We start from the raw sequence: 25,337 nt of genomic DNA, 5'->3' as shown, positions 1-25,337 counted from the left end.
ATGCGTACATCTTTTCTATTGGCCAACACCAGTACAATTATATTTCACACAAAAGGATGATAATTGGGCATGCATTATCCGGATGATTTGAAATCAAACATAAATAGAGGTGAAAATTTGTAAGACACTAAGGAAGACTAATTTAGGAGCAGGATGAGAAGAAGTAAACAAATAAAAGGAGAAGGAGAAGAGAATAAAGAAGAGGGAAATGAGGAGAAGGAAAAGGAGAAGGTGAAGAAAAGAACAAGTAAGATAAGGAGACTACATTTGATTTCCCACCTTCCCCCTTTAGCACTCTAGTATATTAAACTAGACAAATCGTCTTATTGACGTAACCATTGCACCTTTATTAGGTGTAAGTGCTAGCTTAGAGTGAGGGTAGAAATTAAATGGAAGTCCACAATAAAAAAATTTATTAAAAAAATTATAGTGAAATTCACAACCAGAAGTTTTTCCATTTTAAACTATAAAAATCTAATTTTTAACATACTAAATTTACTTAAATATAAAACATATACAAATTAAAAACTAATACAAACTTGAAGTAAATGCCATATTTCAAAAAAGATACCAAAAACACACAACATTTTTTTCCTTTTAAAGACCTCGCTCTTTAAAAGTAGTATGTGAAGCTCTTCTCATGAAACCCAGGTCTCAAGTGTGGCTTGAGGAGCCAAGTAGCACTCCTTTTGAAAAACACAATGGCATGGTCGAGACTCTTCCGACAAACATCATCCTCTGCTTCCTCTCCAAAGTTGAAGCCAGAGCTTGTTGAAAATCCTTTTAGAGATGATTTCCAAGATATATTTTAGTGGCTAATATTCGCAAATTGGCTAATTTTAGAAATTTTGCGCTAGTAATTTGGCTAATAATTTAAGATTTGAAACCTAAGCCGCCATAGTTTTACAAAATTTAGTTGTAGAATATTTAAAATCGCTCAATAATTTATTTTATTGAAAAAATTAAAATCAAATATTCACCACAATATTTGTTACATGATTAAATTTGAGTCCCCTAAATATAATATATTATTAGAAAAATTAAATTGAATTGACCAATAATTATCATAATTATTAGTTAATTTAGGCATAGATCACCAATGTTTAGTTTTCGTTATTGATTTAAAGTATATGTAATGATCCTCATAATCACGCGAGGTAAAAAAATGTTGAATTTTAATTTGTAATATTCCATAGTGATTAATGAACTTCCTATTATTATTGAAATTTATCAATATTTTATATTTTTTTTGGAGGCAGTTTTCTTAAAGTTTACCCTAATGATTTCTATCAACCTTCTGTCCTTCTCTGTTTCTTCCGTTTCTATCCCTGTATCCAAAAGAACACCGAGAGAGAAACAATGTACAGTTACCTCTGTAACAGTGATCGACGCAAATTTAATATAAAGAATTATCTTATTACTAAACCCTATTTTATATCTGATTTTTTATTAATAATATATATACGGCATAATGGGCATAATGGGCTCAATTGTCCTCTAGTAAACCATTTTCAAATTCTAATTATATTCACATTGTTATCCGTTAAACTCGAGCAAAACAATGTGCATATTCTAATCCAAACAAGCAGAGAAACCATAAAAAAGGTCAACCTTTAACCATTGCCTGTTTAATTTGCAGAATGACTTTTTATTTGTTATCTTACAGTCTGATTAGACGCATTAATGGCCATTGAAAAGGCCTGACCTTACCCTAAAAGCATTTGGAATATTGAGAGAATCAAAATTTCCTTCAAATTATCAATGGCAACTTTCTTTAAACTTGCAGAATCGACATCCTCAAGTTATTCACGTCGACCTCAGTTAAATTTCTCTACATATTCACTACAACATTCTCGGCCTCAAACTTCCAAGGTTTTCAGAATTTACAGGCAGACCGATGAATGGATGCTAAGGTTGCGATCAGCAACAACCAATTTCAAGGTACCCATTTTATTTTTTAAATAATGATTTTCCTTGTTTTGTCCTTTAGGTTAAGTATTGAAAAATGCTGATATGGTATTTAACATTCTTTAGGTCAAGTGTCCTGTAAAACCTATCAAAATATGTTTACATGTTCAGAAATGTGTACAAAAACTGTTTACATTTTACTAGATTGCTTATATGGGTTTTCAGTATGTGAAGAATGTTTACTTGTTTAGATGATATTTTACTTGGCTGCACAGTCTTTAATGGATTTCTGGTTTTCAAAGACATAAAATTTATAGAGTTCGGGACAATAGTTTGGAAGTTTATGGATTAGATTATGTTTAACTATTTTTAATTATATTTCAGAACGCATTCCTTCGTCCATCATAGAAATGAGATAGAATAAAAAATAATAGATGTGAAATGTGATCCAAAAGGTTGAAGAAATAAACATATTACAATCTAATTTCCTATTTTTGTTTGACCTTGTTCAATAATTTTATGCATGATGTTACCATTGTAAATATCTTAAAGCTGTGCCCACCATTTATAGGTGTTACTGTGGCCAATATCGTTATTGTTCAAGGGTTTCTTTACAGGCATTGTGATTTAAATATCTTCCATTTCCTCAAGGGGGGTTTGTTTGGGTTAGTTTCAAAATTCGAATTAACGAGGATAGAAAATTCTTTGTAGCTCAGGTTGGGATCTCAACTCCACCTCGGGTAATCTTTGGAGGGTCTCAAGCCCTGACCCAGCCCATGAATAATGTAGACTACGAGAGCCAGCTTTCCTCTGGCTCCTCTAATCAGGATTTAAAGAGATTCATCCAAGGGCTTTTTCAATGGAGAAACATGAGGATTCCTACACTGGTTTTCCTCTCTGTGGTGGCTTCAGTGTCTGTTTTGTGTAGCAGTGCATTTGCCAGTACAGATTCGTCCATCAAGGCTTCGGGAATAGGGTTGCAAATTGCAGAGTTTATGAGGAAATCTGGATGGCCTGATGAGGTTATAGTATTTATATTAGCTAGTCTTCCTGTACTGGAGCTGAGAGGGGCTATTCCTGTGGGGTATTGGATGCAGTTGCAGCCCTTTAAAATCTCCATATTGGCTGTCTTGGGGTAAGCATGTTATTCTCATTTTTTAAGTTATGGTTTAAATATTCCTAATGCTATTTAGCATGTTCATTGTTAATCTAAGCTGTTGTGTATTGTATATATTTTTGTTAATACCGAGTTCCACACCACTTTCTATCATCTGGATTCCATGCCTCTTGACAATAGCAGAACAAAACATTACTTTGTGCCTCTATAAAATGAAGCAATGCATAATATAGCCACACAAATTAGGAGGCTTTAATATTTGCAAGGCTGGGTGATTCGTCTTGCAATTCCCTGAAATCACGAGGCCACCTGATTGCAAATGTGTCTCTCCTGACAGAATTTGTTTTCAGCTGAGGTTTGAATTCTCATATCTTACAAAACTGTGATAGCATTTTAGCGTTGAGCGAGGATCTGCTCAATAAGATTTTGCTGAGCAAACTTACTTAAAGACTTAATCAACCATAGAAGTCTTGGCAAGTTTTTTAAATTGAAAATTCAATTTTCAGTTCCACTTAATGTCTAAGTATAATTTAAATCGTATCAAGATTTTGCATGTTTTATAAAAAAATCTGATGTACTGCCAAAGGGAAAACTATTGCTATATCAAGTGCGAGGAAATTTTTATTTCCAATTGACAATCTCTTTTGGAAAATATTAAGAGATATCAATTCTTGAATATTAGGTCTTCATTTTACCTTGTTTCTTTTGTATTCTTTAAAAAACTCAAATGAGTGAAGACACACAGCTATCAGGGTGCAGAACTGCATAAGTGCAATGGTGCATATCCTTTTGCAGATATTTTGAGTAAATCTGTGCTGTATTATAAGTTACATTTGTGTACCCACCCAGAAGATCATTACAAATAACCCCACAGACTGGCAAGACACAAAAATGTCTACATTAAATGGAGCATAGCAATTCTCACATCCATAGACTAGTGAGGTACAAAACTGTACAGTATGAGATGGTGAAATTTATTCTCCATTTAAAGTAAATGGGTGCTGTTTTGTATAATGCAAGTTTCTTCTCCATCTAGACTAGTGGATGCTGTTTCCTATGATGCATATGATGAATTTTTGTGCCGTACTAGCTTGCACCTGGAAAATTTGGATAAATTGATTTTGATTTTGAGCTCTTGCACCCTGCTAAATAATGGAAACATAAATTTTTGTAAACCCTCAGTATTGAAATGGTTAGCAGATGTCTTTACAAAATAATCAGCAAAAATTAATTTTCAGATGTCATGCATAAATATTGAGAAGATCTAAAAATTCTGCAAATGGTGGAAAGAACCCCGCAAATATTTCCAGGTTATTCCATCTCCATTGCTGTTTCAGAAATAGCAAAACAATGACACGGGAATTCGTATGTTGTTCCTACAGCTTAATATTTAATTATTAATGCAATTGGAGATCACATTGGAGAAACAATGCCTAGCTGATTCTGATATTCCTTGTTCTCTGATGCCAGTATTATCTGTGCAAAAAAATTCACCTGTTGGGCTTCAATTCCTCTTGCTAGTTCAATGATTCGTACATTCAATATTTATCTAGAATTTTTCCAGTTTTGTTGGGAAATAGATGCCTCAAAAGTCAGATGCATAACGAATGAAGGGCCTCTTAAGGCATCTAAATCTCTGATATCTTCCTAGTTCTCAATATCTACCACATCTGATAATTTTCTTCTTTGATTATCTATATTTATCATATTCTTGTCTCCTCCTTTTCTCTTGGAGCCCGAGCTAATCTGGATGCACCTCTGATATCTGTGAGATTTCAGCCGACACATCTATGCTTCACCATTCCATTTTCGCTTCTGGCATATCTTAGCTCTGTGATGTGATAAAAACTGAATGATATTGCTGCTGTGTGTTTTGCCCATCATTTCGTTTGCTTCTTAGTCATTCTGTTTGCTTTAATGAATTTGAGTTTCATAATATTTATTCATATTAATTTTTTATCTTGTGTCTTTTTGCTCACTCACTGTATTGAAAACCAAATTTAATTGCTATGGATGGAAACAACAGAAAACATTTCAGACCACAAAAGGCAAGACCAAATTTGAACCATTCCCCGTTTCTCTGTACAACAGAAACAATTCAGACCATAAAAGGCAAATCCATATTGGCAGAACCAATATCCTCTCATTTAACTCTCTATTTAATTATGTTTCAAGTATCAGTTAATTGTAACATTGATCGATTAAATTGTCTTTGCAGAAACATGGTGCCTATTCCTTTCATTTTACTCTATTTGAAACGGATCACGGATTTTGTGGGAAAGAGGAGTTCTGTTGCTTCAAGCTTTCTTCAAAAACTAGTTGAAAGAACAAGGAAAAAAGCTGGGCCTATAGAGGAGTTCCAATGGCTTGGCCTGACGTTGTTTGTGGCTGTTCCTTTCCCCGGAACTGGGGCATGGTCTGGAGCCATTGCAGCCACAGTATTAGATATGCCTTTCTGGGAAGCTCTTTCTGCCAATTTCTTTGGGGTTGTCTTTGCAGGATTGCTAGTTAATTTATTGGTGAATCTTGGCATCAAATATGCTATTGCTGTTGGATTCATTTTATTTTTTGTATCAACTATTATGTGGAGCTTCCTCAGGTATATTAGGAAACCATCAAACAACACCAACTAATTGTAACCGGCTGAATTATATAAACTTTGAGCTTTTATTGACTTGTGTAATACTGCTGAAAAGGGAAGACTCTCCACGGCATTTTTCACGAAATAGACTTCCAAATAAAAAAGATTAGCTGTGGTGATAATGCAATCCAAAGGAAATTTGCAGAACCCTTTGTTTTCACCCCTACTACTTTTTGGCCAGATGATAACTGAAAGTTTCAGATGGGATTCCTATGGAAAAGGCAAGGATTTGATTACATTTCTTGAAAGGAACGATCAAGTTCTATTGTTTTCTGCTTTTACTGGATTTGTTATGAATGTTCTAGAAATGTAACACTGTGGTGGTCTGGGAGGTTAACAATATCTTGAATCTTAGGAAATCTGCCTTTTGATGCTTGTAAAGCCCGAAAGTTTCAGCAAGATATAGCCCAGTCATGGCCAGAATCATGGCACTGTTGAACTTAAGATGTAATCATTCTGAAGCCAACCAGTTGGTCAATCCTATTTTTCAGATGTATAGACTATTTCATGATCTTGAGGACATAGCTTATGAAAAAGGTTTATCTAGTAGTTGCATATGCATTTGCAGTGCCAGTGATTATAGGTGCTTGTATAATAAAATTTCTTATGTACCTTTGTTTTCATAGTTGCAAGAATTTTCTATGTTAGTCAATGCGGTCGTGATATGCGGCTTCAAAAGTCTACAAGATCAGACACAGTGGAAGTAATGTTTTGTATGTTATTTCAGAAGTGGTGAATCAACTTGAATGTTCTCTCTTATGTGAAATCTGTCTAACTTGTTGGTCTCACAATGTTTGGATGGGCTGAGTAACACTAGTATCAGGGTGATTGTAGTTGAGTGCTACAATATGCATGAATCCATTTTGTTGAATTTTTTTATTTCAAAATCTGTTGAAACATTGAGCCAGAATGTAACTTTTTAAACCTATAATTTGAACATCTTTTTCTACTTTGTATAATTATATTAGGAATGCAGAGTAATAATTGAAATATGAATTTGCCATTGGGAATATGTCATTCTTATCCTCAACTCCTATTGTTCTTCCTGAACTACCTTATTTCATGTTTGTTTAAAGCTCTCAATAATTATTCTGAGCTGTTTTGAAAACGCATTGGCATTCAATTTGCACGGCCTTGACACAGTATAGCGGTCGTGTATGCGGCTTCAAAAGTCTACAAGATCAGACACAGTGGAAGTAATGTTTCGTATGTTATTTCAGAAGTGGTGAATCAACTTGAATGTTCTCTCTTATGTGAAATCTGTCTAACTTGTTGGTCTCACAATGTTTGGATGGGCTGAGTAACACTAGTATCAGGGTGATTGTAGTTGAGTGCTACAATATGCATGAATCCATTTTGTTGAATTTTTTTATTTCAAAATCTGTTGAAACATTGAGCCACAGTGTAACTTTTTAAACCTATAATTTGAACATCTTTTTCTACTTTGTATAATTATATTAGGAATGCAGAGTAATAATTGAAATATGAATTTGCCATTGGGAATATCTCATTCTTATCCTCAACTCCTATTGTTCTTCCTGAACTACCTTATTTCATGTTTGTTTAAAGCTCTCAATAATTATTCTGAGCTGTTTTGAAAACGCATTGGCATTCAATTTGCACGGCCTTGACACAGTATAGCGGTCGTGTATGCGGCTTCAAAAGTCTACAAGATCAGACACAGTGGAAGTAATGTTTCGTATGTTATTTCAGAAGTGGTGAATCAACTTGAATGTTCTCTCTTATGTGAAATCTGTCTAACTTGTTGGTCTCACAATGTTTGGATGGGCTGAGTAACACTAGTATCAGGGTGATTGTAGTTGAGTGCTACAATATGCATGAATCCATTTTGTTGAATTTTTTTATTTCAAAATCTGTTGAAACATTGAGCCACAGTGTAACTTTTTAAACCTATAATTTGAACATCTTTTTCTACTTTGTATAATTATATTAGGAATGCAGAGTAATAATTGAAATATGAATTTGCCATTGGGAATATCTCATTCTTATCCTCAACTCCTATTGTTCTTCCTGAACTACCTTATTTCATGTTTGTTTAAAGCTCTCAATAATTATTCTGAGCTGTTTTGAAAACGCATTGGCATTCAATTTGCACGGCCTTGACACAGTATAGCGGTCGTGTATGCGGCTTCAAAAGTCTACAAGATCAGACACAGTGGAAGTAATGTTTCGTATGTTATTTCAGAAGTGGTGAATCAACTTGAATGTTCTCTCTTATGTGAAATCTGTCTAACTTGTTGGTCTCACAATGTTTGGATGGGCTGAGTAACACTAGTATCAGGGTGATTGTAGTTGAGTGCTACAATATGCATGAATCCATTTTGTTGAATTTTTTTATTTCAAAATCTGTTGAAACATTGAGCCACAGTGTAACTTTTTAAACCTATAATTTGAACATCTTTTTCTACTTTGTATAATTATATTAGGAATGCAGAGTAATAATTGAAATATGAATTTGCCATTGGGAATATCTCATTCTTATCCTCAACTCCTATTGTTCTTCCTGAACTACCTTATTTCATGTTTGTTTAAAGCTCTCAATAATTATTCTGAGCTGTTTTGAAAACGCATTGGCATTCAATTTGCACGGCCTTGACACAGTATAGCGGTCGTGTATGCGGCTTCAAAAGTCTACAAGATCAGACACAGTGGAAGTAATGTTTCGTATGTTATTTCAGAAGTGGTGAATCAACTTGAATGTTCTCTCTTATGTGAAATCTGTCTAACTTGTTGGTCTCACAATGTTTGGATGGGCTGAGTAACACTAGTATCAGGGTGATTGTAGTTGAGTGCTACAATATGCATGAATCCATTTTGTTGAATTTTTTTATTTCAAAATCTGTTGAAACATTGAGCCACAGTGTAACTTTTTAAACCTATAATTTGAACATCTTTTTCTACTTTGTATAATTATATTAGGAATGCAGAGTAATAATTGAAATATGAATTTGCCATTGGGAATATCTCATTCTTATCCTCAACTCCTATTGTTCTTCCTGAACTACCTTATTTCATGTTTGTTTAAAGCTCTCAATAATTATTCTGAGCTGTTTTGAAAACGCATTAGCATTCAATTTGCACGGCCTTGACACAGTATAGCAAACCAGTAAAGAGAATTTAATAGTAAAAAAAATTCGGTTATTGTGAATCGAAAACCTTTAGAGCCTTTTGGTGCTTCTAGAGGCCTCTGCCAAGGGGATCCTCTTTCCCCTTACCTATTTATTATTTTGGCTAAAGGTTTGGGCCATCTTCTAAAATTCTGTGTTGCTCAGGCCTTGATCAATGGGTGGCTAAGGGGTAATGGACTGTCTCAACTCTCACATCTCCAGTTTGTCAATGACACGTCTCTTATAGGATTGGCACATCTTCAGGAAGCTGAATCTTTTAGGCAAGCCTTGGATGTTTATCTTGCAGCCTCGGGTTAGAAAATAAATGAGCATACATCCTTCATTTTCTTCTTCAATACCCCTCAGGCCATTCAGAGGCGTATTCCTGACATTATGCAGTTCCAGATTGGGTCTCTTCCCTTTGTTTATTTGGGCATTCCTCTTACTGTTGGTAGACATCCTAGGTTCTCTTGGCAGATTTTGCTTGACAAGCTACGTCAGAAGGTTAATCATTGGACTTAGCATTAGTTATCTACTGTTGGTTTCTTGGCTCTAATAAAGTCGGTTATTCAAGCTCTTCCTATATACAAATGTTTTTGTTCAGGCTTCTCCCATGTATTTTCTTTGGGAATTTGATGTCGTCTCTTGTCAATTTCTTTGAAGTGGAAACTTATTGACTTCAAAAATGATCCTTGTTAAGTGGGATATTGTGTGCATACCTAAGAATGAGGGTGGCCTTACGCTGTGCTATTTTGAATGGACAAGTTCTTGCTGCTGAGTTGTATTGGCATTGGTGCGCTGACATCAACTTTGGGCTCATGTTCTGACCTCTAGGTATCTTCCCAATGCGTGTTCGATGTCCCCTACTCTCCTTTGATGGGTAGAGGTGCTATGATCTAGAACACTTTGAGCTTGGGGCTCAATTGGTTCAGAATCGCTGACATCAACTTTGGGCTCATGTTCTGACCTCTAGGTATCTTCCCAATGCGTGTTCGATGTCCCCTACTCTCCTTTGATGGGTAGAGGTGCTATGATCTAGAACACTTTGAGCTTGGGGCTCAATTGGTTCAGAATGGGCTCTTTTGGATTCGTCCTATAGGATCACAAGCTCTTTTTTTGGATGGATTCTTGGGATGGTCAGTCTTCTATCTTTTCTACTCATCCTCACCTTCAGGCTCTTTGGGATACCTTTACTGTTGTTAGCTGTGATAATGTCGACCATTATAAGATTTCCTATAATTGTGGGTTCACAGTTTGATTTCTCTGGAAACATTCTTCTGAATGGCCTCCGGGAGGATCTTAAGATGATGGGCAGGAGATGGCTCAGATTCTGGAATCTAAGGAGCACACTACCTTGGTTAGGAATGATGTTTTGGCTTGGGCCAGCAATGATTTGTCTGGAAAGTTTTTTGTTTCTGTAGGTTCTGTTGAGATAGTGTGGAATTTTTTTTGAGGATATTCAAGTTATTTGGTAGAAACATGATTGTTATAAGTACACATGTCCCAAATGCAATTTTTCATGTGGTTGGTAGTCCACAATCGTTATCTTACTTGGGATAATCTATGTAATTGTGGCTTTTTTAGGGCCCCTCGATGTGTGTGTTCTGTCATAACAATGAATAAACCATCTCTCCTCTCTTTTTCCAGTGCTCCTTCACTAGACATATTTGATACTTTTGGTGGGAGGCTTGAAATCAATACTGTTAGCATGTCTCTTCTTTAGCTCAGTTTGTTCAATAGGGTAAGGCTTCTACCAGGACTTCTTGTCTTTATGTTGCCTGGACTTTTTCCCCTTCTTTTATTATCTAGCATATCTAGTTGGAGAGGAATCATCAGATCTTTCAAGATGTGTTGTTGGAGGCTCATTGGTTCGCTACCTATGGTGGAAAATTCTCCATTCTTTGAGAAACTATTTCAGCTAAATGTGATTTGTCAGTCTCAGAGATTGTGGATTTTGGTGATTTTATTTTCTATAATCGTCTCCATATTCCTGCTCCACAAGGCCACTCATGAGGAATAGATGCAAACACCCTCTTTGAAAAATCAATAAGGTGGGGAGATGGAGTTCGCTTCCACAGGGCATTTTGAAGATCAATACGTATGTGTCTTCTCAGGGAAACCCAGATCTTGCATGCATTGATGGAGTTGGTGGAGATAGCTTGGGGGTTTTTCAATTTCTGTTTTCTGTTTATAACAGTCATTATACAGACAATTTGATGAAGGCTATTGTTATTTTGTATAATGCAGAGCGCGCTTATGCTCTAGGATGGAGTAGGCTCAATTGTGAATTAGATTTGCAAGTGATGGTGCATTTGTTGAGTCGATACCATTTTGAGGATGTTGGTTGTTAGCTATGGTTGTTCATCAGATTCTTAATTTGTGCACTTCTTTGAATTCTTTTACTTTCACTCATATCCCTAGGGAGTGGAATGGTGCAGTGGATTGTCTGGACAAATGACCTACTCATCACATTCAAAATTGGAATATTGTGGATAAGAGTCAATTACCTATGGGTTTGTCCCAACAATTTGACCACGTAGTGGGTCTTGATAGGGTTATTTTATGCCCCTACTCTATATTTCTTCTTGTTTGAATTAATTTTAACCCCTCTTTTATTCAAAAGCAAAAAAAACAAAAAGAAAATTTTTGACATGGAAAAATTGTAAAAAATTGGATAATCCTTAAAAAAAATGTCTTGCTGTTTGATGTCAAATATAGTGAAGTAATAATTTTTGTTTTATTTTTTAATCAGTAAAAGGTGGTAGGGTCACTTAATATTAATATAGGGAAATTAGTATTACACAAGGACCATAAGATGCCATAGCAACTACGAGAAGAAATGTTTTGCGTGAGGACTCAAATGTTTATATTTTGGTAGTTGTGTGAGAAATCATTCCTACTTGTGGGATCAGCTAAGTTTTTCTCATTATATACTTGCTATGTTGGACTGTTACTATCTTTCTCTAGTTTAAGCACTTTTTATAATGTTTATCTTCATTCCTTGGTTCTTAATTCTTGAATTCTGCTAAGACTCTTAAGGAGACTATGTTTATTGTTCTTTGTTCACACTTTTGAGGCTTGTACTCAATGGAAGGTGAAGCAACGTCCTAATTAACAGTCACTGCCCAGTTGTTTCTAACAGTTGGTACATGTTACCTATCTGGATTCTTTTACTGCAATCACCATTTATTACGGATTCATCTTTCAAGTTAGGAAGGTGATAACAGGGTACCATGTTCTCTTCATGTTTGAGGTGGTTCACATGACTATATCTGGCATGGTAATTATTGTTAGTGAATGATTGTAAACAACCAAGATTTCATTGAGCCTAATAGCAAAGAATGTAGTGTGCGAGTACATATTCCGTGGGAGAAGATTATTTGTGTCCCTTGGAGTTACGATTGCAAGAATGATAAAAGACTATGACTTGGGTTGATTGATTTTCAGGGAATGGTCAATGTTCTCTTCGGTTCTTTGTGTATGAAATTCTTTTATACTATGATTGGCGTATAAGTTTTATCCACCGTAATAAGCGTAGGGCGTATTTTGGTATTATTTCTATTTATCTTCGATGAACAATAGTCTTATTGAATAAGTCCTTCCCATTGAAGTTAGTATATGTGAGATACTTGGAAAATTTCTTATATTATGTATTTGCACAACCAATGTAATCGAACTTTTTTTTTATATTAGAAATAAGGAGATCAAAAATACAAGAGATCGCAGAATAACAGAGTTCAGAGGCCAAGCCTCACACCTTCAAAAATGAAGTTTATACAACGAAACAACAAAACAAAAACATAGACCATGACACCAAGAAAAGCACAACAACCTAGGTGTCCACCCAAGCCATCCAGCCCAAGGGGCCATCCATCCAAACCACACTATTCGGATCTTGAATTTGATTCCGCATGTAAATCATCTCACTAGAAACATTGTGAGGTCTTCTTTTAATCTCTTTGCTAAACCTACTGAAGGTTTGAATGAAAGCATGTATATTATCCAGGTGCAGCCTCCAAAAAAATCCATTATTAACCTCATTAGCAAAAAAGGTAGTATAATCGTCCTTGAGCAATCTTTTGAATTTAGCCTTGTTGATTTTCATGGTCATCTGAATCTGCGAAATTTTTTTAAAATGTGTGAGACTTCGAAAAACCTCAGTAAGCATTCTAGGGATATTTTGAAACCTTTCTTCATTTCTGCACTTCCAAATTTGCCATAAAATGTTAGATGAGGTAATATCCCAAAACATATTAACATCTTTTCTAGCATTAGAAATAAAGCCGGTAATAACTTCAAAAATACTGAAATTAGAAGGGATAGAAATACCAAACATTAACCAAACCTCTTTGGCAAAAGAGCACTCAAAGAAAATATGCTTTCCCGTTTTTGGGGTTCTGCAAATGCTGCAATAGTTAATATCAGAGAAAGAGTTCCTAATAGGCAGTTTATTGAGAATAAGTAACCATTTAAAACATTTAATTTTAGGATCAATAGAACTATTCCAAAGATAATCAAAAACCTTCATCCAAGAAGAAATATCCAAATTGGTATACCAAATATTGTTAATATGATTGATGATATCAACATTATAATTTAAAATAGAATAAATATTCTTTGCTTTAAGTTTGGAGATGATGATACCATCAGGCCATTTTATCTTCAAATAACTATTAGAGTCCACATGACACAGGGTAGGGATATCTTTACTAGCTTTAACAATCATTCTATAAGTCTTTTTATGAGAGTCGGGAAGTTTAAATTTATTCTTTAAAACATCCCAAGGGATAAGTCTGTCCATTTCAAAGATATCAATGAATTGCTTAATTCCAAGGTTAGTCCAATACTTAGCCGAGCACCCTTGGGTAAGAGCAAGGGGTTTATTACCAAGCTTAAGGTTCCACCAAATGGATCTTTCACCATGGAGGGTTTTATTATCATAGAAGTATTTGTTAGTGATGAATTGCCTAACATGGTTCCAGGCTTTCCAGATGGATTTAAAAACTGCCGAGCCTTGAACAATAATAGGAAATTCACCACAAATGAGATCAGTGAAAGGAAGATTTTTCCAGAATTTAGCATTTTTAGGATATCCCTTCTCAATATTATTACGAATCAAAACTTTCCAAGGAGCATCTCCCTCTAAGGCATGAAAGATCCATTTGGAGGCTAAAGCAAGACCATGAAGACGAAGATCATTCAACCCTAGGCCCCCAAGGAGCTTATCAACATGACACCAATTCCAATTGACAGAATGCAATTTTTTCTTGCCCTTCCCATCAGACCAGAGATAATTTCTAATAGCTTTCTGGATTTCCAAAACTTGGTAGTCATTAAACATCCAAGCGGAGGCATAATATATATTGTAAGAAGACAAAATCTTTTGGCAAACTTGGATTCTTCCAGCAAGAGATAGAGACCTATTGTGCCACTTGTTCAGCTTAGTATGGATCTTATCCTTGACCCGACCCCACATATCTTTTAAAGAGGGATCAACAGAGAAGGGGATACCCAAATATCTGACAATTTTTGAGGGACCACCCCATTGGAAATCAAATTTACTAAACCAATTAGGAGGTTGATCATCCCAACCAAGACAAATAGATTTGGCATGAGATAATCTAGCTCCAGAAATTTTACAGAAGAAGTTAAGTTTATTAATCATGGCAACAAAATTCTCTTCAGAGGCTTCATGAAACAAAGAAGTATCATCGGCAAACTGACAGTTTATAATCTCCTTATTATTAGGAAGGATAATTCCTTTAACAGCGGGGGATAAAGTGTTGTCCCTAAGAATATAAAAAAGAGCTTCAGAGGCAATAACAAAAAGAGCGGGAGCAAGAGGGCATCCTTGTCTAATTGATCTTCCCAAAGGGAAAGGGGTAGACAGCGATCCATTAACATCAACTTGAGCATAAGCATCCTTGAGAAGGGTTTTGACAATACCACAAAAGAAAGATGGGAAACCAAAAGCCTCAAGCATCATGATAATAAAATTCCACTCAATTCTGTCATAAGCCTTTTCAAAATCCAACAAAAACATAGAAACATTTTGCTTAGTATGTTTGGCCCAATTAAGAGCTTCCCAGCTAGTAATGAGGTTCTCTAATATATATCTACCCTTCACAAAACCAGTTTGTGTGGGGCAAATAAATTTGGGGAGAATGGCTTCAAGCCTAGTTGACATACACTTAGCCAAAATTTTATAAGAAACATTTAACAGAGTTATGGGCCTCCAATTCTTAATAAGGAATTTATCACCCTCCTTAGGGATGAGTTTAATAATTCCAGAATTAATATCCCTACCCAGGGTTCCAGTATCGATGGCTTCATTATAAATATTAAATAAGACTTTGCTAATCCAATTATTGTTAGCCTTGTAGAATTCCACAGGCAGCCCGTCAGGCCCAGGAGCTCTATCATTACTAAGGGAATTGATGGAATTCTTGATTTCCTCAAGAGACAAGGGCTGCTCAAGAATAGAAGCATCCTCAGTCGAGATTCTTTTAGGAATAAGATTCTTACAGTGATCTCTAAGGGCCCTAGCCTCCTCAGTATCCTCCGAAGTAAAAATATTTTTATAAAAACCAACAAATTCATTCTTGATAATATCAATATTAGTAGTTAGATGATTGTTAATAAGAAGTTTATCAATAGACTCCTTAACTTGCTTTTGTTTAATAAGATTAAAGAAAAATTTACTACCTCTATCCCCATAATGTAACCAATGGGCTCTTGAACGAATTCTCGCCCCCAGAGCTTTTTGATGTTGATGTTTTCTGAGAGCATTCTTAGCATGGGCAAGCTTGTGACAAAGATAAGGATCATTCGGGCTATTTTGGATATCCATTTCAGCGTTATAAAGATTATTATTAAGCCAGGATTCCTTAAATCTATAATCTTTGGCCTTCTTTTGACCAATAGTTCTTAAAAAATTCTGCCAGGCAGAGACATCAAGACTCCACCTACGACAATAGGATAAAGAGGGAAAATGAGACTCATTGATGAGTCTTATAATAGAGATTGCAGCAAGAATGTCATTATCCTCCAGAAGGCTAGTATTGAGAATGAATTTACGGTTAGAGTGATTTCTATAGCTAGGTGAGCAACCGAGATTAACAGATATAGAAATAGGATGGTGATCTGAAAGAGTGGTAGGGGAGACAAGCACCAAGTTATTATTCTTATCCGGAATCACAGAAAAGAAATTGCTATTAAGATAGAATCTATCAAGTCTAGAGTAGATTCTATATTGACCCTTCTGAAAATTACACCAAGTAAACCATAGGCCAGGGTAATTATTCTTGCTTCCCCTTAAAGGATCAAAAAGGGATTTAGTCCTTTTAAAGTTGTTCCAAGTTAGTCTTTCCTGCTCTTTCCAAGAGAAAGGGAGACCTCCCATTTTATCTTCTTGATTTTCTATCATATTGAAATCACCTCCAAACATCCAGGGAATGTCAGCAAGTGAGCTGAGCCAAGACCAAAACATACTCCTTTCCATATAATCATTGGCAACATAAATAGAACATATACCAAAATCTATATCATTATGATTAAAGATCAACCAAATAGCTCTATTACAAGGTGAAAAACCAAAACTTTTAATTTTAGGTCCCCATTTGGGGTTGAGCAAAATCGCCACTCCTCCTCTACCCTGAGGGTGATTAGTGGAGAATTTGATAGCATCTCTCCAGATAAAATTAAGATTGGATTCAAGATTGAATCCAGTAGACTTAATTTCTTGAAGCATAATCATATCAATATTGTTTCGAGAACTGATAAAGTTCTTAATAACAAACTTTCTATCAGGACATTCCAGTCCTCTAATATTCCAAGAAATGCAATTCATTGAGACAGAGTTAGAGAATTAGACGCCTCAACACCCACAATGTCCTCCATAGGAGAAGCATCCTCAAAGTCAATTTGATTTTGCTTCTTATTGTTCTTGTTTTTGTTCTTGGATCCTGGAGGTCTTCCTTTCCTTCTAGCAGTGGGGATATCCTCATTATCAGACATAGAAGGGGAAGGAGCCTCCAACTCCGGAGACTGATTATTAACAACAACAGGGGCCGCCGGAATGACTTCAACTATGAAATCATCTGAGATCTCTTGAAACACTTTCACAGGGGGGTTCTGTTCTGAGGAAATGTGATTGGTGGTAGCCTTAGGAGCAGATGGAGGGGAGACAAAGGGATTAGCCTTATCTTTAGAAGTCAAATTAGCCACTAAAGGAGGGGATACAAAAGGTATATTTGGGGGCGAGTCTTTTTTACTCGATCGATTCTTCCTTTTTTTTTGTAACAGGTTGAAAACCATCTGAATCCACTATGCTGGTAAATGATGCATTTTGAGCGAGTGGTGTTTGAGAGGGATAGGGGAAAGATTGTGAGGGGGCAATTGGGGAAGGCATAGGATTAATTTTAGCAGAGGAAGGGGGAATTGGCTGGGTAGAATTGGGGAGGTTAACAGGATTAGTATTCTTTTGGGTTTTATTTCTAATAATTGAGCAATCTTTCCTAAGATGCCCCTCTTTTCTACACAAAAAACACGCGTTCAAACCTCCTAGGGTTTCCACAGGGCAAGAAACTTTCTCATTAACTATAGAGATGTTAATTTCTTTGGGTAAATCCTGACCAGGCTTCAAAGCAATAAGGACTCTAGCATCTAAATGAGGGACTAAACGAGCAGAGTCATCCATTCGTAAGAATTTTCCTAGGGGTTCAACCAACTAAGGAATAAAACGCCACAAAAAAGGGGGAATTTGTTTAATGAGAATCCATCTTGGAGCCGAAAGAGCAACCACCTCATCAAGGTTAGCCTCCGCATTCCAAGCTAGAGCCCTGAATGTGGTGTTGCCGACTGTCCAATACTCTTTTCTTAGCACAGCCTGTTGAGATTCATTATTGATAAAAAATACAACAAACAATCCTTTCTGAATCTGCCTACAAAAAGACATTTGATAGCCAAGCTTTAAGTTCCAATAATTATGAAACCAGTCGTCTAAGAATTTCCTGGCAGGCACTTTATCAATTTCAACCGCAGAGAAGAAGATGGCAGTATTTCTTAATCTATCTTTTTCCTTAATAATCTCATTTAACATTTCAGGGTTAGGGGTAACATGAAATGTAGAATGATCCCCAAAATGTTTACCGATTGTTGAGATTTCATCTTGTGCAGGTATGGCGAAGCGAGCACTAGAGGCAATTGCAGGAGAGGAATTAGCAACTGCTTCCAAAAAAGATCTCGGTTTATTCCCAGGGTTTGAACTAGGTTTAGGCATATTGTTAGTAGAGTTATCAATTGATTTTGAAGAAGACACATTAATGCTACTGGGTTTTGAAGCAGCCGAAAAATAAAAAGGCGTATTAGATTTAGGGTTAGAGGTTAAGGGCGGATCACACCTGATTTCTTGTCCGTTCGCCGCATCAACACATTTACCAGCTGCTACCTCACCAACAGCGAAATCGTTCTGAATTTTGGCCTCAGACTCTATTGCCTGAGCAACATTTTTCAGCCCTAAAACCTTGTGATGAAGATCAGAAATCGTGTCATCGACGTCTCTGTGAATTGGATCAACCCTCAATTGAAGCTCCTCGCTCAGGGCGTTATTCGATCTGCTACTTAGCCCCTGTCTTGAAAGAAAGGGCCCTGTACCAAAGGATGCCATCGTTTCTTCGAGGTTTTTCTCAGAACTCCATTCTGTCGGAGGCTTCTTTTTATTATTCGTCTGCATCTTTTCTGGTCTTTTCGCATTTTGCATTTTCATTTCGCATTCCAAACTTTCGACTTTTTCTGTATCCTCGCATTCCAAACTTTCGACTTTTTTTGTATTTCGCATTCCAAACTTCCCCTGTAATCGAACTTTGTGTAAAGCTAATCGATTAATTGTTAACAATCATAAGCTTGAGATCCTTGCATTTTCTTTAGCATAAAATAAACGATCTATATTTTTGGGGATTGGTTTTTTTTTCATTTCAAGTGGAGGGGTTTCCTAGCATAATTTTTGTGTCCTCTGTTATCGTGTTATATCGCATTGTAGCATTTTGGTTTGAAAATTTAACATGGTATCAAATTGGGTCTAAGGAGGCTATCCAAAACTAGAATTTTAAAGCTTCAAATTATTCTTGGCTCTAGTTTTAGTGTGCTTGTTTCAACTTCCTACAATGGTGAATGAACTTAAAGTCAAAGACAGGCTAGATGGAGCATCCAATTTCACTTGATGGAAATTTAGGGTTGTAATTGCGCTTGAAAAGAATGATCTTCTCAACTACATGAAGTCTTATGTAGATTAACTTACCAATGATACTGAGAAATCTCAATGGAGAAAGAACATTATCATGGCAAGGAAGATTCTAATTAATTATGTTCAGGATCATTTGGTTTCGGTTATATTCACGTTGAATAACACTAAGGAGACATTTGAGTACCTTCAACGTTTGTATGAATTCAAAAAATCAAGTAGAGCTCTAGCCTTGAGATGGCAATTGCTTCATATTAAAATGGCTAGGGGGGAATTAGTTGTTTCTTTTTTTATGAAGATTTCAAAGTTGAAGGATTATCTTAATGCTATTTGAGATTCTAATGAGGACAAAGACCTAGTTATGTTGGCCATGAATGACCTTCCTCACTCTTCAGAATCATCCATTCAAGGATTTAGTGGTAGAGTCAAATTACCCAAGTTTGATCGGTTGACAGTTGATTGCGTGTTAGAGGAATGCAAATTGGAGGCCAAAGGAAATAACCTTAAATCTCACCATGAAGAAGATTGCGTCCTTGTTGCCAATACTTCTAAAGGGATAGGAAAGAAAGTTGATTTCAATAGGTATAGAGATAGGAATTTTGATTCCACCCCTAAACTTAAGAAGAAGGATCTCTCTAGGATTCAATGTTTCATGTGTGACTAGTTTGGTCACTTTTCTATATATTGTATAACAAGACCCAAGCATCAAGTTGTTGCTACAAATTTTGAAAATACTTCTCCATGTAGAGAGTCAAGCGAAACTTTAGAGAAATTCTTGTTTACTTTTTCTCTTTCAAGTAATGTTCCTACTAATAGTGATATTTGGCTAATTGATAGTGGAGCTTCTTCCCACATTATAGGCTATCGTGAGCATCTTTCTAATCTAAAAGAAAAAGATTCTCATTTATAAATTATTATTGATGATGATGTTTGTTATTCTATGAAAGGTGTTGGCTCTACTACTTTTCATTATATTTGGGAAATTCCACTTCATCTAAGTGGTGTTCTTCGCTCCTGGTGTCAAGAGGAATCTGATTTCTATTTCAGTATAGGGAGATAAAGAATATCATGTAGCATTTTTTGAGGGAAAAATTCATGCATGGAAGAACTCTAACATTAAGATAACTCGTGAGGTTGGTGTTTGTCATGAGAGCCTATGCATACTTTAATCTCATCCTATTCAATCCTTAACACATGATTCAATGAGTTCTAGTGTGTTGTGACATAAAAGATTTGCTCATCTAAATTTGAGAACATTGTCGTCCATGGAGAAGATGGTAGTTGGACTCTCAAAGCTAAATCAAGATCATAAGGGTGTTTGCAAAGGGTGAGCTCTAGGTAAGAACATTAAAAGCCATTTTTATAGTAATGAGAGCATAGCAAAGGAAATCCTAGAGTTGATTCATTCATACTTGTGTAGTAAAATGTAAGTTGCTTCATTTAGTAGTTTTTGTTATTATTTTACTTTTATTTATGACCTCTCGTAAGTCATGGATTTATTTCGAAAGTCTAAATAATTTTGATAAATTGTTGTCTAGATTTAAAGAACTCAAAGCTCTTGTATAGAACTTGTTTGATAAGAGAGCCAGGGTTTCAAGGTCTTATAATGGGGGTGAATATACTTCTGATATATTTCAAAAAAATATGTATTGAAGTTGGGATCAAGAGGGAGTTTTGTGTCCCTTATAATCCACAACAAAAAAGTTTTGCAAAAAGAAAGAACAAGTCTATTGTTGAGGCAGCAAAAGCCATGATCCATGGCCAAGGCCTTAAAAGATTTTTATGGGAAAAATCTTGTAGGACAACAACTTATATTCAGAATCATAGACCACATTGAATTCTAGACAATATGATTCTTGAAGAAGTTGGTTCTATACCAAATATTTGTCATCTCATGACTTTTGGGTGTATGGTTTACATACATATTCCAAAAGACAAAAGGACTAAGAACCTTTAGGAAATAAAGTTAGTTTTGTTGGTTGTAGTGAATCATCAAAGGTTTATATGATTTTCATCCTAGATCAAAAGTATATTGAAATCAACAAAGATGTTTATTTTGAAGAATATTTAGCTTGAAAAAGATCTAAAGAGACTGATAGAGAAGATTGTGTGTCTTCTCAAGATATTGATATTGTTGTCCTTCATTCCTCTCATAAATGCAAAGAGAGACCACTAAATTAAAGATCATATTGATCCTATAGATTCTAATGCTAGTCCAAGTAATGTTTGATTTGATAAGAAGTGACCTTTATGGGTCAGGCATACAATGCAAGAGGCTATAAAATATGCAGCCCCACGTGGCATTTTCATAGAAAGTAAGACACCTCATAAATTTTCAGGATATGTTGCTTTGATGAGTCGTATTATTGCATTTGAACCTTTAAGATTTGAGGAGGTTTCGAAACAAGAAGTTTGGAAGGATGTCATTGTTAAGATTATAGCTATAGTTAAATTGATTTAATCATAAGGTATAATGTTGATATATATATATTGTGATTTATATTATTAGTATATATTAACTAATAATGATTAATCATAGAGACATGTCTCCTACTCTTATAAGAGATTGGGATCTGCATTTGGAACATGCCTATAACAATGGCAATGTAATAACATTTGCAGAAACCAATCCATGTTACTCAACATGGTATTAGAGCCAACTACAAATGTAACAAAGAAGAGTATAGAGGATTATTGGAGGAAGAACAATAATAGATTACAAACAAATCTATTTTTGATAGGTAATGTTGAAGGTGAATTAAAAATATGGAGAGAAATGGGAAAGGAGATCGCAGTTATATAGAAGATATATCATATTAAGAAACCACAATATGTATTTAAAAAGGTCACAACTCATATAACATGGATAATGGTTTAACATGACGACTACAACTCAGATGATTAGAAAATTGGCAAGTGGGGGAAGGCCATAAGTGTAGGAGTTGATGAAATCCAACTACGCAGTCGCCAAGATCACCTACATGCAAATAGCTTGCTGAAGAGAAACCGAAAGAGCAAGAGCAAATATTTCACAATAGGAAAATGAGATTGCTATGTGAATGGAATAATTTACAATGAGAGAGAGACCGTTTAAAAGGCCTCATGGAAGCTTGTAGAACAAGCTGGAAGGAGGTAGTGGACAAAAATGACAACTCAGCACATATCCTCAAAAAGTGGAATATGCTAAAAAAGGAGAAAACTCCCGAGTTGTCAACAACAACCACTACATGCATTAAATACTAAATATGCATTAACCTAAGTAAGCTTAAGTAATAGAATAAATAATAAATAATTAATTATTTACTCTAACACCCCCCCTTAAGTGCAACTTAGGGAAATGCCTTAAGCTCACAAAACTAAGATGAAATGCAAAATGGGTCCCGGCAATGAGGCCATGTTAGGTACCCATGTACAATGCAAGAAGAATGCAACCTCTGTAAGCGAGGAAAGAGAGAAAACCACATGGGAAAAACCCTCCCCCAAAAAAGAGGTAAAAACAACATGCTAAAAAAAACATGAAGTGAAGGAAGGAAGGCCTCAACCAATCCCCCCAAGGACAACTTCCGTAACCCCAAGCATTGACCGTAGCTGAAGAAAGCGGGGCGATGCAAAAGGCTTAGTGAAGAGGTCTGCAACCTGACCGGTAGTAGGAATGTACTCCAATGCAATAACACCATTCTGAATTAACTGACGGATGAAATGCATATGCAACTCAATGTGCTTGGTGCGCTGATGTTCCACCGGGTTGCGAGAAATGTGAATGGCACTCTGATTATCGCACCACAAAATAGTAGGGCGATCAGGAGGGAATCCAAATTCAGTCATCAACTGACGAAGCCATAAAGCCTCCTGACTAGCAAGAACTGCGGCCCTGTACTCAGCCTCTGTAGATGAAAGTGCATGAGCATGTTGCTTCTTGCACGACCATGTGATGGGACTGGTGCCAAGAGAAAACACAAAACCAGAAGTGGACTTTCGATCATCAACATCACCGGCCCAATCTGAGTCAGTGTAGCCAACAATGTGTGGTGTCCCCGTACTATAGTGAATGCCATACATAAGGGTGCCCTGAATGTAGTGTAGAATACGCTTGGCAGCTTGCCAATGACTCTCATGAGGGTCCTGAGAAAACCGAGAGACTAGGCCAACCGCAAAAGATAGATCAGGGCGGGTGTGTGTCAGGTACAAAAGGCTGCCAACCAACTGCCGATACAAAGTAGCATCCACTGTAGGTGAAGAGCAGGAGGTAGACAAAGTGACACCCGACTGAAATGGTGTAGGAGCAGCCTTACAATCTAGCATGTGAAAGCGACGAAGTATGTCAAAAGCATACTTCTGCTGATACACAAAAATGCCAGTAGGAGACTGATGAATCTGAAGACCAAGAAAATAGTGCAGTAAACCAAGATCAGTCATCTCAAACTGGTCCATTAGTGCACACTTAACATTCTGGAGCATGGATGACGAACTACCTGTAAGGATAAGATCATCAACATACAAAACAAGAATTAGTATCTTATCACCAAGACGCTGAATGTACACCGTGGGATCGGAATGGCAACGGGTGAAGCCTGTAGATAGTAAATATGAGTCTATCTTCTCATACCAAGCCCTAGGGGCTTGTTTGAGACCATACAAAGACCGTCGAAGCCTGCAAACCAAGGTGGAATCCTGCACAAAACCTGGAGGTTGCTCCATGTAAATCTCCTCTGTGATATCACCGTGCAGGAAGGCACTCTTCACATCCATCTGATAAAGTGACCATCCCTATGAAGCTGCGAGGGATAAGACAAGGCGAATAGAATTCATCTTGGCGACAGGAGCAAATGTCTCAGAATAATCAACACCCTCGACTTGCGAAAAACCCTTCGCAACAAGACGAGCCTTATGCTTATCAATGGAACCATCAGCAGCGTACTTAGTGCGATAAATCCACTTACAACGCACTAGCTTTCTCCCCTTGGGAAGAGAACAAAGATCCCATGTGTGGTTCTTCATTAAAGAAGAATATTCCTCCTCCATTGCACTGTCCCATTCTGAATGTCCTGTTGCTTCCGCAAAAGTCTGAGGATCAGTACTAACAGCATGACTCAGAAGACTAGAGCCTGCAGTGTGAGAACGAGTGCGACGGGATGTGGATGGGTCACCAGCTAGAGATCCTGCAGCATCAACAGTAGCTCGAGCCCATTTAGGCATCTGGGAAGGATCCTGTGGTGGAGGGATATCAGGATCACCATGATCATCATCCTCATCATCTGTGAAACAAGGTGGAGATGAAGGGGGAGTAGTGGGAGCTGGAGGAGGCGCTGGAAGTGAGGGATGAACTGCAGGTGGGCTCTCATCAAACTGGACATCCCGGCGAAAAAGGACCTCTCTGGAATCAGGATCAAATAACCTGTAAGCCTTAACATCCTCACAGTAGCCAACAAAAATCAATGGTCGACTTTTTGGTTCCATTGCTTTCCTCTGAGTAGCAGGTACAAAGGCATATGCTGTACTCCCAAAAACTCTGAATGATGACACATCAGGCTTGACACGGGACCAGGCCTCCTCAGGAGTCATATGGCGAAGTGCCTTGTGAGGCATCCGATTTTGAATGTAGTTGGCACAATTGATTGCCTCTGCCCAAAAACATGAATCCATGGACCTAGACTGGATCATACAATTGGCCATCTCCCGAAGGGTTCGGTTCTTTCTCTCGGCCACACCATTCTGCTGAGGAGTGTAGGGTACTGAAAGCTGATGCTGAAGACCATGCTCAGAGCATAAATCTCTAAAAGCCTGGTTCACATACTCCCCCCCATTATCTGTGCGTATGCGCCGAATAGAAAGCCCAGACTGCTTCTCTACAAATGCCTTGAACACACGAAATGAATCAAAGGCATCAGACTTGTACTTGAGAAAGTACACCCATGTGCGTCTGGAGAAGTCATCAATGAATGTAAGCACGTATCTAGCACCTGAAAAAGAAGGAGTAGGAAATGACATGAGATCACTATGAATCAGCTCCAAAGGTGCTAAAGCACGAGTGGCTCGTCCATGTGGAAAATAATCCCTATGTTGCTTGCCAAGTGCACATCCCTGACAAACACCATCTGGACAGGAGATCTGGGGAAGCCCAAGAACAAGTGCCTGTGTGCTCAACTGTTTTAGATATCTGTAATTGACATGCCCAAAACGTTCATGCCAAAGTCTGCTTACTGAATCTGCATGTGTAATGAAACATGAACCTGTGTCATCAGAAGACTCAAATCCATCAAATCTGTAGAGACGTGATGCAGAGTCAACACTCCCAGTGGCCAC

The 25,337-nt window shown here is 36.8% G+C and overlaps 1 protein-coding gene across 4 annotated transcripts; it reads left to right on the top strand.

The window, feature by feature from the left end:
- The first annotated feature begins 1,473 nt into the window (after window positions 1-1,473).
- On the top strand, window positions 1,474-6,318 carry LOC149553441 (small multi-drug export protein). 4 transcript variants are annotated; one of them, XM_089788892.1, is made up of 4 exons: window positions 1,474-1,605; window positions 1,787-1,941; window positions 2,620-3,043; window positions 5,244-6,318. In XM_089788892.1, exons 2-4 carry the CDS (start codon window positions 1,902-1,904, stop codon window positions 5,656-5,658), a joined length of 879 nt encoding a protein of 292 aa, XP_089645018.1. In that variant the 5' UTR covers window positions 1,474-1,605; window positions 1,787-1,901; the 3' UTR covers window positions 5,659-6,318. The 4 variants fall into 4 exon arrangements, with proteins under 4 accessions (XP_089645018.1, XP_089645021.1, XP_089645017.1 ...); XM_089788895.1 differs by having other exon boundaries at window positions 2,625-3,043; window positions 5,244-6,221; XM_089788891.1 differs by lacking the exon at window positions 1,474-1,605 and having other exon boundaries at window positions 1,621-1,941; window positions 2,625-3,043; window positions 5,244-6,221.
- Window positions 6,319-25,337: the final 19,019 nt, after the last annotated feature.

This window comes from Cupressus sempervirens, chromosome 6 (assembly GCF_028749045.1).
Source record: "Cupressus sempervirens isolate cs-2001-9-10 chromosome 6, ASM2874904v1, whole genome shotgun sequence".
NCBI lineage: Eukaryota > Viridiplantae > Streptophyta > Pinopsida > Cupressales > Cupressaceae > Cupressus > Cupressus sempervirens.
The sequence above is the reverse complement of the archived record's forward strand: the minus strand, read 5'-3'. Positions and strand labels throughout refer to the sequence as shown.

What these genes read in the sequence shown, in the direction of transcription:
- LOC149553441 (XM_089788891.1), top strand. Translation starts at nt 1,762, where the DNA reads ATGGCAACTTTCTTTAAACTTGCAGAATCGACATCCTCAAGTTATTCA. An exon ending in CAGCAACAACCAATTTCAAG is followed by an intron (nt 1,942 to 2,624) that starts GTACCCATTTTA and finishes TTTGTAGCTCAG; the next exon opens with GTTGGGATCTCAACTCCACC. An exon ending in TCCATATTGGCTGTCTTGGG is followed by an intron (nt 3,044 to 5,243) that starts GTAAGCATGTTA and finishes TTGTCTTTGCAG; the next exon opens with AAACATGGTGCCTATTCCTT.